Source organism: Oreochromis niloticus, linkage group LG12 (genome assembly GCF_001858045.2).
Source record: "Oreochromis niloticus isolate F11D_XX linkage group LG12, O_niloticus_UMD_NMBU, whole genome shotgun sequence".
NCBI lineage: Eukaryota > Metazoa > Chordata > Actinopteri > Cichliformes > Cichlidae > Oreochromis > Oreochromis niloticus.
In genome coordinates, this window is record NC_031977.2 from 30720529 (window position 1) to 30732395 (window position 11867).

At 40.7% G+C, this 11867-nt stretch overlaps 2 protein-coding genes across 2 annotated transcripts; both read left to right on the top strand.

Moving 5' to 3' along the window:
• The first annotated feature begins 56 nt into the window (after positions 1-56).
• si:dkey-174n20.1 (retinol dehydrogenase 14) lies at positions 57-2837 on the top strand. Its single transcript, XM_003454142.5, has 4 exons — positions 57-449; positions 633-875; positions 1289-1591; positions 2416-2837. The coding sequence occupies exons 1-4, from the start codon at positions 329-331 to the stop codon at positions 2673-2675; spliced, it is 927 nt and encodes a 308-aa protein (XP_003454190.2). The 5' UTR covers positions 57-328; the 3' UTR covers positions 2676-2837.
• A 5698-nt stretch (positions 2838-8535) lies between these two features.
• On the top strand, positions 8536-11135 carry LOC106098900 (tripartite motif-containing protein 35-like). Its single transcript, XM_019365213.2, has one exon. It carries the CDS (start codon positions 8649-8651, stop codon positions 10092-10094), a length of 1446 nt encoding a protein of 481 aa, XP_019220758.1. The 5' UTR covers positions 8536-8648; the 3' UTR covers positions 10095-11135.
• The last annotated feature ends 732 nt before the right edge of the window (positions 11136-11867 follow it).

An 11867-nucleotide genomic window follows, 5' to 3' on the forward strand; every position in this document is an offset into this window, starting at 1 on the left:
GTCCACTAACATATGGGTTTATCCACGCATAAACTCGCGAGATTTTAGGGCGAGCGGTTCGCGCATGAGCACACCTCGCATCTTCCTGCAAATGACTCGAAATGGGCAGCGTTGGATTGTTGTATTGAATTAAGCTATATTTGTGTCTGAAATTCGTCCTGCTTCATCTCCTGTCTCCTACGTTTACCGCGACAACGAACCCAAATGTCGGAATAACGGGGGAAAATGCGACTTTGCGCTCAGTCATCTAGCTAACAAGCTAACCAGCTAGCAGCATCATCAGCTGGTTGTTTTAAAGACCAGTGTCGGTGAGACTGCTCGCTGAGAAATGTATGTTCTCTACACAATTCTCGCATCTTTAGTTTTTTTCTTCATTCTGAAATGGATGAAAAAGAGGAGATATTTCACCGACCTGAAAAGACTTGATGGTAAAACAGTTCTTATAACAGGTAAATGTGTGGGGCAGCACACACCTTTAGTAAGCTTTGTTGTTGATGCAGTGTTAGTGTGGTTTGTAATAGAAGTCAAAATACTAAATAATATTACAATAAAACTTAGATTATTCCAAGCAGGGTTACAGTAATAGATTTCACATAAGCACTAATATATAAATGTCCTATCATTTTTCCTAGGTGGTAATTCAGGTATAGGTAAGGAGACAGCTGTTGCCTTGGCACTGAGAGGCGCCCGTGTCGTCATCGCTTGCAGAGACCCGGACAAGGCCGAGACGGCCGTCAGAGAGATCAAGTTAAAGAGTCACAGTCTGAACGTCCTTCACATGGAGCTGGATCTGGCCAACCTGCGCTCAGTGAGGGAATTCTGTAAGAACTTTCTCCAGAAAGAGAAGAGGCTTGATATCCTGATCAATAGTGCAGGTGAGTGTGTCAACCACATTTAGGTCTCTTGATCTATGAAACAATATCAAAAGCAATATATAGAATAGGAACAATTTCCTTTTAATAAATCGTATTTTGATTGGAGTTGATTAGCTTATGCTATTTAGGTTTGTTTTTCCATGTCTGATCCAAAAGAAGCAAGCTGCTGATGTTGTGCAGAAAATCCTGCATAGAAAAGTTTGCAGTGACAGCAGAAGCTTATTCAGACTGTAGACTGATAGTTTTACTTTAAACCTACAGATGCTTTCCAGCACACATTGTCATAAACATCTGTGTTGTAGCTACACTGTATGTAAAACAAACAAACAAAAAAAAAAGCAGGATTTTATAGTCACCTGTTTCCTGCCTCACCATCTCATTGTTTTTTGATCTCTTTCTTTCTCTTTGTGCAGGCATGCCCGGCATCCTCGACTGGACGGACGATGGCTTTAGCATGTGTTTTGGCGTCAACCACTTGGGGCACTTCCTTCTAACCAACCTGCTTCTTCCTCGCCTGAAGGAGTGTGCCCCCAGCCGGGTGGTGATCCTCACATGCTCCACTTACAAATACCAGAAATTGGACTTCCAGGACCTCAATTACAACTTACTTCCCTTCTTCACCTACTGCCGCAGCAAGCTGGCGAATATCTACTTCAGTCAGGAACTGGCTCGCATCACTGAAGGGAAAGGAGTGACTTCATATGCTGTGCACCCTGGTAAAACAGTTTTATCAACAGTTCTCTTTAATCAGTTTTTATTATGTCTTCTTTCTATAGTTTGCCTTGAGGTAGAATGGTTAAAATTGATAAAGAGATTTTGTTTTATCCTTCCATCTTTATCCTTCAAGAGGTACATTTTCCTAACAGAGCTTGCAGTTTTACTGTAAAAAACACCCTCTCCCCTTCCTTTTTATACAATATTTGGGAAGTCTCTTCTGGTTTTGAAAAGTGAGACCAATGTTGGATGTGGTTAAATTTGCATTGTTTCTCATAGCCAGCAGGGGGCGACTCCTGGTTGCAAAAAGAAGTGCTTAGTCTTTGGGAAACAACTTTTCACCTTTCTTGATCTATGACTTGAACAACCTGTTGAGATCTCAAGTGCAAGTTTCACAACTTACTGAATGAAACATGCAGTTGATTTTGTAAATTATGGTCTCTTTAGAGTCAGAGAAGGCAATAAAGCAGGGTTTGCTTTGGGATAATCATTTGGGTCTGCCATGTTATTAATGAATCACGTTTCACATGAGCATAGTCCATAGTTTTTCAGTCAGATCCACCTTTGCTCACGAAACCAATCAGAGAGAATGGCAGTATAGGAGATTATGATTTTTCGTTTGTATTTAATTACCTGGATGAGGAAAAAAATGGTACCATGCATGACAGCTGAAATTAACCGTACCAAACTCTTCCACCGCATCTTGACTGTTTGATCCATTGTAGTGATGTACAGAGGCAAAAATACAAACTTGTGTCATTCAACTATTTAAAGACCTAAAAATGTAATAATTATCCTCATGTCTTGGATTTTTATGTTACTCCAGGTTTTGTCCAAAGCGGCTGGACATGCTACTACTCTTTCCTGTTCCGGATGCTGATGCAGGTGATCATGTGGATGTTTTTTGTGCCGTGTGAGATTGGAGCTCAGACTGTCATCTACTGTGCCGTGTCAGATGAAGCTGCCAAACACAGCGGGGGATACTTCGTCGACTGCCGACCTGCAGCGCTCCGTCCTTTTGCAAAAGATGCAGGTGTGGCCAAAAAGCTGTGGGAGGCCAGTGAGAGACTGGTGAAGCTGGCTTAACTGAGGAATCTGAAGGCACATTTGAAATGACCCCACCCCTTCTTGTCTTTTTCTATATTATTTATGCATATTTTGTTATGTTTTCATGAACATTTTGCTGTGTTAATTTTCTTTTATGTACTTGTGTATTTCAAGTAAAATATTTTCTTTTACAAACACAAATTTTTGTGCATTTTTGCGGAAGACTTACTCTGCCTTATTTCTATTGCAGTTGTACATAAATACTCATTTAAGGAATCAGTAACTTAATGGTTTAAACACTTGGTTTATAGCATAATTTATGTGGTGATTATTCAAACAAGATGGGTTATATTTTGGTAAAGCAACCACAATATGATTGGATCTCTGTATCCGTATTAGTCTTTTCATAGGGAGTGTTACAGTTTTTAAATTGTTAATGAATCAAATTGCACCCTGGGCTGTTAAGAAGATGTGGTGTCAGTTTTCCTCCAGGGAAGCGAATTTGAGTACTCCTCTCAACTTTGCTGAATGGAGCTCCAGACCATAAAAACACAAACACTGTAAATCAAACAAAGAGATACGTAGCGAGTCGATTGAAAAGGATATTTCAAATATAAGAAGCAAGTGCTGACAACACTGGAGAAATACAGATGAAGAATGGTGTTTTACTGCTGTGGAACAAGAACAAGCTTGTGCGATCATATAAAGCAGTCTGACCACCTAAACAATATCAAGGCTGATTTGCTAACTCTCATTTCTTGCTTATATTTAATTAGCAAAAACTCATCTGAATTTGTGTGGACATCATTTCTCTGTGTTTATATCCACCAGGTAAAGCAAAGCTAACACTTCCCTTACAGATTGTCTTAGGGGTAAATTCACCATCAATTTGTTAACATTTAGAGTTTTTTCATTTCTTGTTTCTTGGTAAAATGTATTATAAGTTATTTTTTGTTTAGAAGTAGCTTTTTATCCATACATGCACTGCATATGAGAAGCTTGGAAGCACTTAGGCCTTTAAACTTTTGGTTGGTTTTTATAAAGCAAAAAATGGACCACATAGAAAATCATCCAATTTATACAATTGGGAAAGAAATTAGTAACACAAACCAAAGGGAAATACATGAGGAGTCTGTTGTTTATTAAGATGCTGCATGCAGCAAAGATCAGAATATTAAAGCTGTCAGTACTAAAACTAAAACCAAACATTTTATCAAAATGAATTTGAAATTTACTTCACATTCATTATGTTCATCACAGGTATCTGTGCTGTGACAAAGTAGGTTTTCCACATTTTTTCAATTCTTCAGGTCTAAGTTCACAATAAACCTAAAAGCCAAAGTCTGATGGGAACATTGCACAGGTTTTCAGCCCCACCTAGTTCTGTCAAAAGTACTAGTAAAAGCAAAGGACAGAGTGTTTTCCATTAATAATGAATTTCCAAATATCATTTAAGTTAAGAAACACTGAGAGAGAAATACTGTCAACGCAACAATAACTAAACACGTTGACTGTGTCAGCCCTCACTAACAGTGGTTAGCAGATGATCTCACAAAGAGTGATTGTGAGCGCTGGTCTTATGTCATCACAGACCTGTTACACACAGGTGTCGCCAATGCGTGTAGACACCACGGCTCCGCCCCAAGGTGAAAAAAGAGGTACAATGGAAAAACACCAGCACTCACCTGGACCATAACACACTGGGTGGACCACCCAGGCACCCTAACACCAATTGGCTGTCCATCAAGACACTGGATGGTCCTCAACCCAAATTAAGGCCATTACTGGTGCCAACTGCAGCCCCATAACCATCAGATGGCATCTGAGACTGAAGGGCTTCAAAAACAAAAAACCTCTTCAAAGGCCTTGTCTCCTTAAACGTCACAGAAATGACCGTTTGGACTTTGCAAGAGAGCATCAAACATGGGACATTGAAAGGTGGAAGAAAGTTTTATTCTCTGATGAGTAAACATTAAACCTTGATGGTCCTGATGGCTTCCAACTTTACTGGCATGACAAGCAGATTCCACCTGAGATGTTTTCTAATCACCACAGTGGACGGGGCGCCATAATGGTCTGGGGTGCTTTTTCCTTCAGTGGAACAATGGGGCTTCAGGATGTGCAGGGGCGTCAAATGGCCGCTGAGAACCTGTTCCCCATCCTCTCGTTATCCCTGTGTGTATTTAAGCCCTGTGTTTTCCTTGGTCTGTGTTGTGATCTCCCTCATGCCATACTGTGTGTTCTGCCACACAGTAATTTGTTTTGTATTCCCAGTTTTGTTAGCTTCACTTGTTTCCAGCAATAAAGTTGTTTTGAGTGCACTTTTCACCTCCTGGAGTCTGCACATTGGGTCTCCCCTACCTGCCTGCCGCACACAGTGCATGACAATTGGATCCTTCGGCTCAGTGCTGGTGAAATTTTTGTGGGTCTTCCACTTGACTTTTTTTGTCTCATAACCCTCATGGTCATTTAAGAAATTCAAAATGACTGTCTTACTTTGTGCCACCTCAGCAGCAATGGTACACTGCGAGAGACCGTACCTATGCAGTTCAACAACCTGACCACATTCAAAAAGGGAACGTTGTTTTTTTTTTTTGCCTTTGCCATTAGAACATCATAACAGTGACTACCTGAAAGATAATGACAATGAATTCATATTTTTACATTTAAAGGCATGTGGTCCTAAACTTTAGATCAACTGTAAAACTGCCTGTTTCAGTTTTGTTTTTTTTAAATGCCCAAATGTTTTGTCTCACTCCCATTTCTTCTTGTTGCAAGTTGAAGCTCTACTTGAAGCCTTGTTAAGATCCAACCATGCAAAATAAGATTTTTGCCATCAAGTGGTCTTGAACTTTTGATTGGGACTGTACATTATTACATATTATCTGGATGTTGTGTTCAGTTTGACCAGTTTATCAGTCCTGTCTCCTGATATTATGAATCTTAGTAAGAGTTTAGAATAGAATAGAATAGAATAGAATAGAATTCAATTTTATTGTCATTGCACATATCACAGGTACAAGGCAACGAAATGCAGTTTGCATCCATCCAGAAGTGCTTTAGCCATGATATAGATATATTACAATATATATTAGCAATAATATAGATATGTAAGTATATTACAGAAATGGGTCTATTATGGTATGTTATAATGTACACGGTATGAAGTATGTTATGAATATGCTATAACTATAAGTATGTACAGGCTGTAGTGAGTACAAGCTATGTACAGGCTATGAACAGGATATAAGTATGAAAAATATACAGAATATGAAATTTAAAAAAAAAAAAACTATACAGAAATATGAGATATACAGCTATACAGAAATGGGAACTATGAAAGTTATAAACAGTTGTAGAATTATAAATTATCCTATTGTACAGAATGATTATTTACACAGAACTATACAGTAGTGCAGTAAAGATAAGTGAGATATGTGGATAATTTCTACAGAGGCTGTATAAAGTGCTAGTGGTTGTGAGTGGTGGTTCAGTCCATGTTATTATTGTGTGTTTGAGGGTACAGTTGTCCATTATGTGTGTGTGTGTAGGTGGTTGTGGGTGTGTGTATGTTCAGTCCATGAGTTTAACGTGGGTCAGATGTCAGGAGGCAGAGTTCAGGAGTCTGACAGCTGTGGGGAAGAAGCTGTTCCGGTACCTGGTGGTCTTAGTCCGGAGGCTCCTGTAGCGCCTCCCAGAGGGCAGGAGGGTGAAGAGTCCATGTGATGGGTGACTGGGGTCTTTGATGATTTTCCCAGCACTTTTCAGACACCGCTTCCTGTAGATGTCCTTTATGGCAGGAAGTGGTGCTCCAGCGATGCGCTGGACAGTTTTCACATCCCTCTGCAACGCCTTCCGGTCCGAGGCAGAGCAGTTCCCGTACCAGACTGTTATACAGTTGGTCAGGATGCTCTCGATGGTGCAGCGATAGAAGTTCACCAGGATGTCTGAGGACAGGTGGTTCTTCCTCAGAGTCCTCAAGAAGAAGAGGCGCTGGTGAGCCTTCTTGACCAGCTTGGAGCAGTTGGTCGTCCAGATGAGATCCTCGGAGATGTGGACTCCCAGGAACTTGAAGCTGCTCACACGCTCCACAGCCGTCCCCTTAATGTGGATGGGTGGATGTGGGTCAGCATTCCTCCTGTAGTCCACGATGAGCTCCTTGGTCTTCTCGGTGTTAAGCAGCAGGTTGTTTGTGTCGCACCACTCAGCCAGACGATCCACCTCCTCCCTGTAGGCGGTCTCATCGTTGTCACTGATGAGGCCAATCACCGTGGTGTCATCTGCAAACTTAATGATGGTGTTAGAACCATCAGCAGGTCTGCAGTCGTGGGTGAAGAGGGAGTAGAGGAAAGGGCTCATCACACAGCCTTGTGGTACACCGGTGTTCATTGTGATTGTAGATGAGCAGCGGTTATCCAGCCGGACATGTTGGGGGGGCGGTTGGTCAGGAAGTCCAGTAACCATTTGCAGATGAGGGAACTGATGCCCAGGTCTGTCAGTTTCCTGATGAGTTGTGAGGGGTGGATTGTATTGAATGCTGAACTGAAGTCTAAGAACAACATTCTGGCGTAGGTGTTGTTATTGTCCAGGTGTGAGAGGACAGAGTGCAGTGTGATGGAGACTGCATCCTCTGTGCTCCTGTTCTGGCGGTATGCGAATTGGTGGGGGTCCAGGGTGGGGGGGAGACAGGATTTGAAGTGTGCTAGGACCAGCTGCTCTAAGCACTTAGTGATGATGGGGGTGAGTGCTACTGGGTGGTAGTCATTGAGGCTAGATGGGTTGGAGTTTTTGGGTATCAGGAAGATGGAGGTGGATTTGAAGCAGGTCAGTACCACAGCGTGGGCCAAGGACAGGTTGAATATGTCTGTCAGCACTCCTGCAAGCTCCCCAGAACACGCTCTGAGAACACGCTCGGGGATGCCATCAGGACCTGCAGCCCTGTGGACATCCTACTCAGCACCGCTCCTACATCGGTGGGGGAGAGAGTCAGAGGTTGGTGGTCTGGCGTCATGTTTGCTTTGGTTGTGGTTGTGGGGTTCCCTTGCTCAAAACGAGCATAAAAGTTGTTGAGCTCGTTGAGGAAGGAGACATCAGAGGATGCGGGGAAGGGTTTGGTGGTCCTGTAGTCTGTAATGGTCTGGAGTCCTAGTCCAGTTTTACTGGAATAATAAATATTATATAAAAAATTCTGGCAACTGGGGAAAACAACTGTCCCATATGTGAAAAGAAATCTTGAAAGGATTTTCCAGGAAGGAAATTTACACTGAAAGAAATTTGTTGCTGGGAGACAAAGCATCATGTGAGACAGAAAAGCGAGAGAATTGAATGGTCGTGTGTAGTAGTTGTTCTTTGTGGACGATTATGTCATTATAATATATATTACAGTAATATATTGAAATATTAATGTATCAATATAGGATTGTTTGCCTGAAGAGGATTCTTTATTTGTTTTTGGTGTAAATATGCTACAAAAGATTTTACACTGTTTATTTTTGTGATCCACTCTTCATGTTTTAGTGACTAGTTAAGCTTGGTTAAAAGAGTCAACTGATCAATAAAAAACTCTTGAATCTAATTCAGTAATTTATTTTCTTAATACCAATATGAACACATTTGTTCATTGCTGTGCCATTAATAACATGAATAACGCTATATTTGAATGTCGATCCTTGGTGTACAGAGGTAGGTCGGTGCAGCCTAAAGTCAAACCAGAATTTAAACAACGACACATATTCATGTTGGTTCAGCCAAATTTCTTTCTGAAACATCAGAGTAAGTTTGGTGGAGTATTCAACATCTGTAACGCAGAAATGGCGCCATCTAGTGGGACTATAGCAAGTCCGTTACTATCAGCTCCACCCCTAACAAAGTAAATGAAACTTAAACTCACTGTCGACCACACTGGAGGCGCCATTACATTAAAACCTGCGCTCAGTACAGAAGAGCATAATTTGGCGGCATTATCAAGCAGAGAGGTCTTTTCGGTGAGTCATTAAAACCAAACCCTGGAAAATGGCGGAGAAAGTCGCAGTTTTTGAAAACTATCTGAGCTGCCATGTGTGTTCAGAGACATTCAGAGATCCTGTGTCTCTGAGCTGCGGCCACAGCTTCTGTTCAAGCTGCCTGCAGAAATTCTGGGAACAAACTACAAACAAAAACTGTCCCATTTGTAAAAGAAAGTCTTCAAAGGATGAACCATCCATGAACTTTGCTCTCAAAGAACTCGCTGACTCCTTTGCTAAGAGGCAGAGTGAGAGCTCACCTGAGACAGAAAAAGAAAAGGAGGAAGAGAAGGAGGAGGTGGTGTGTGATAAACATCCAGACGTCCCTTACTGGTACTGTGAGGATGAAGACAGAGCTGTGTGTCCTGTGTGTGAGTTTTCTCTCCACCAGAGTCACAAAGTGGTTCCTGTAGAAGAAGCAGTCAGTGACCTGAAGGAGCAGCTGAAATCTGACTTAAAGTCTCTGCAGGACAAGAGGAACAAATACAAACAAGTGGAGGAAACATACAATGAAGTGATTCAACACTCCAAGAAGCAGCTGTTGTCCACAGAGAGGCAGATCAGAGCAGAGTTCAACAAGCTCCAGCAGTTCCTGAAAGAGGAAGAGGAGTCCAGACTGGCAGCTCTGAGGGAGGAAGAGGAGCAGAAGGGGAGGACTATCAGCAGAGAGATGAAGATGATTGAGGAGCAGATCTCCTCTCTGTCAGACAGCATCTCTGCTGTTGAAGAAGAGCTGCAGAAACACAGCGTGCCATTCCTCAGCAGTTATAAAGACACTCAGAGCAGAGCCCAGAGCTCAGTGTCAGATCCACAGCTGGTCTCAGGAGCACTGATAGATGTGGCCAAACACCTGGGCAACCTGTCCTTCAGAGTGTGGGAGAAGATGAAGGAGAAGGTCCACTTCAGTCCTGTCATTCTGGACCCAAACACTGCAAACCGCTGGCTCTATCTGTCTGATGATCTGACCAGTGTGAGACATAGAGATACGAAGCATGAGCTTCCTGATAATCCAGATAGAAACACTTATTCTGCCACTGTTTTTGGCTCTGAGGGCTTCAGGTCAGGGAAACACAGCTGGGAGGTGGAGGTGGGAGACCATCCTTGGTGGATTGTGGGTTTAGTTAAAGAGTCAGCTGACAAAAATGAGCCATCTGTTTCACCAACATCTGGATTCTGGTGTTTAACACATTACAGTGGAGAATACACTAATGGTGATGATCAGTCTCTACAAGTGAAGAAGAGTCTCCAGAGGATCAGAGTCCAGCTGGACTATGACAGGGGGGAGGCGTCCTTCTGTGACCCTGAAGACATGACTCACATCTACACTCACAGAGACACTTTCACTGAGAAACTCTTCCCATTTTTTAACATTGGAGAGGCAGGAGACGCCAAAACCTCTGATATCAAAATCTGTGAGACGGAGATTTCTTTGAAAAGTGTAAGGAGGTCTCTGTGAGTTTTTTGGTTTTCTTTTCTTTTCTCTCAAGCTTTCTCGTCTTTATTACAGCTTGTTTCTTGGCTGTTTGTTTTTTGCTTCTTTTCAATTTAGGCAACTCCCATTTCCTAAATTGAAAAGAAAATTTTAGCACCTGAAGCAATTTATATAATGAGATATGTTATTTTTAAAGCACAGAGATCATAACTAAATCATAAAAGGAATTTATTTTGTTTTCTTGCAAATTCAGTTTGAAGGTGTTTAAAAGGTTTTTTTTTTACTTGTTTTTTGTTTTGTTTTTTATCTTTTTGACAAATATATAGCAGTTTTAAAGTCTTCAGGTGTTCATGAAACTGTTTTTAAACATTTAAACAGTGAAAAATTGATGTGACATTGATGAACAAGCAGCGATAAATGTCACTTTCTTTTCCTTCATCAGTTATTTAGATCAATATCAGTTAATAACAGTATCACGACACTTTATGCTTTAGTGGTTTCAAAATGATAAATAGACTTGACTCATAAATAATCCTAATGTCTTCTTTTAATACTTAACTGTCAGTGATTCATTTAAGTGATTTGCTTCATTTAAATGTGTTTCTTATAGCATGTTCTCCATTACGTTGCAAAATAAACCAAACTGTGTACATTGGCGTAATAGTTCAGTCATGTTTTTCTTTAGAACGTGTCATTGCAGAATAATGTTGACTGTCTGACATTTATTCAGTTGTATTCATACAAACTAAAGCTCATTCTTTGTTTTTTAGATTGTTCCTAAGTTCTGTGTAAATTGCTTTGTCAGATACAGACACTGTTTTCTTTGCTACTGACTGACCCGAAACATTTATTTCATAATTGTTGAACATTTGTACAGTTGGAGCTGCTGTTTGTTCCAGTGTGTTTCTGTGAACTCTCACTTCATGTTCCAGATCACATCAGCACATTCAGGATTTAGTCTCATTAATTATCTTTTTCACCTGCTGAACAAATATGATGGAAATGTCAGAAACCTGATTTCATTGATCTCCTGGATTATTTCTGTCAATAAAAAATATCAAAGTCTGGCTGCATTTTGATTTGTCTATAAGCATCGAAGGAAGTTTTTATGTATTAACTCTTATCGTTTAGCTCTTACTGTATTCAAACTGTCATTTTATTGATAACACCTTAACATTTTCTTGAAGTTAGAGAAACATGTGCATCACCCAACAGAATAAAGCAATAATGTGAAAAATCAGAGAACTAGAGGATTAATATTATTATACAGAAGAAATCCAAAGTAGCAATAAGAGACAATGGGAAAGAAGAAAAAGCCACCTGAAGAGAAATGATGGAGTGAGTTTGGAAAGACACCCTGTGAAGAGAAGCGGACTCAGTGTTGTTTGTGCAGCTCAGGAGACTGCAGATAGAAGACAGCAGAAGTTCAGAGTTTAATGATGCAGAGTTCATGTTCAAATCAAGAGGACAACACTGCATGTAGTTTATGTGTATGACTGCAGTTAGTTAGTTTAGTTTTTTTAAATTAGTTTCAGTCTTTTTAATTATTATTGTATGGAGCGCATATGTCAGAGGCACGATTTACAAAACTCACTGTAGGTGTAATTAGGTACGCATATTCTTACTGTTATAACAAACAGAACTTTTTAACAAATGTGTTTTTTAATTGCAGGGAATAGGTAAGGTTAAAGTTTAACAACAAACACTGAGCCTCACTTTTGATATTTGCAGACAACATTGAAAAACGTGGATCCGAACACTGTCTCCCAGCCTTTTCTATTAAAATACCTCATATAG

What these genes read in the sequence shown, in the direction of transcription:
- si:dkey-174n20.1 (XM_003454142.5), top strand. Translation starts at nt 329, where the DNA reads ATGTATGTTCTCTACACAATTCTCGCATCTTTAGTTTTTTTCTTCATT. An exon ending in TAAAACAGTTCTTATAACAG is followed by an intron (nt 450 to 632) that starts GTAAATGTGTGG and finishes CATTTTTCCTAG; the next exon opens with GTGGTAATTCAGGTATAGGT. An exon ending in TATCCTGATCAATAGTGCAG is followed by an intron (nt 876 to 1,288) that starts GTGAGTGTGTCA and finishes CTCTTTGTGCAG; the next exon opens with GCATGCCCGGCATCCTCGAC.
- LOC106098900 (XM_019365213.2), top strand. Translation starts at nt 8,649, where the DNA reads ATGGCGGAGAAAGTCGCAGTTTTTGAAAACTATCTGAGCTGCCATGTG.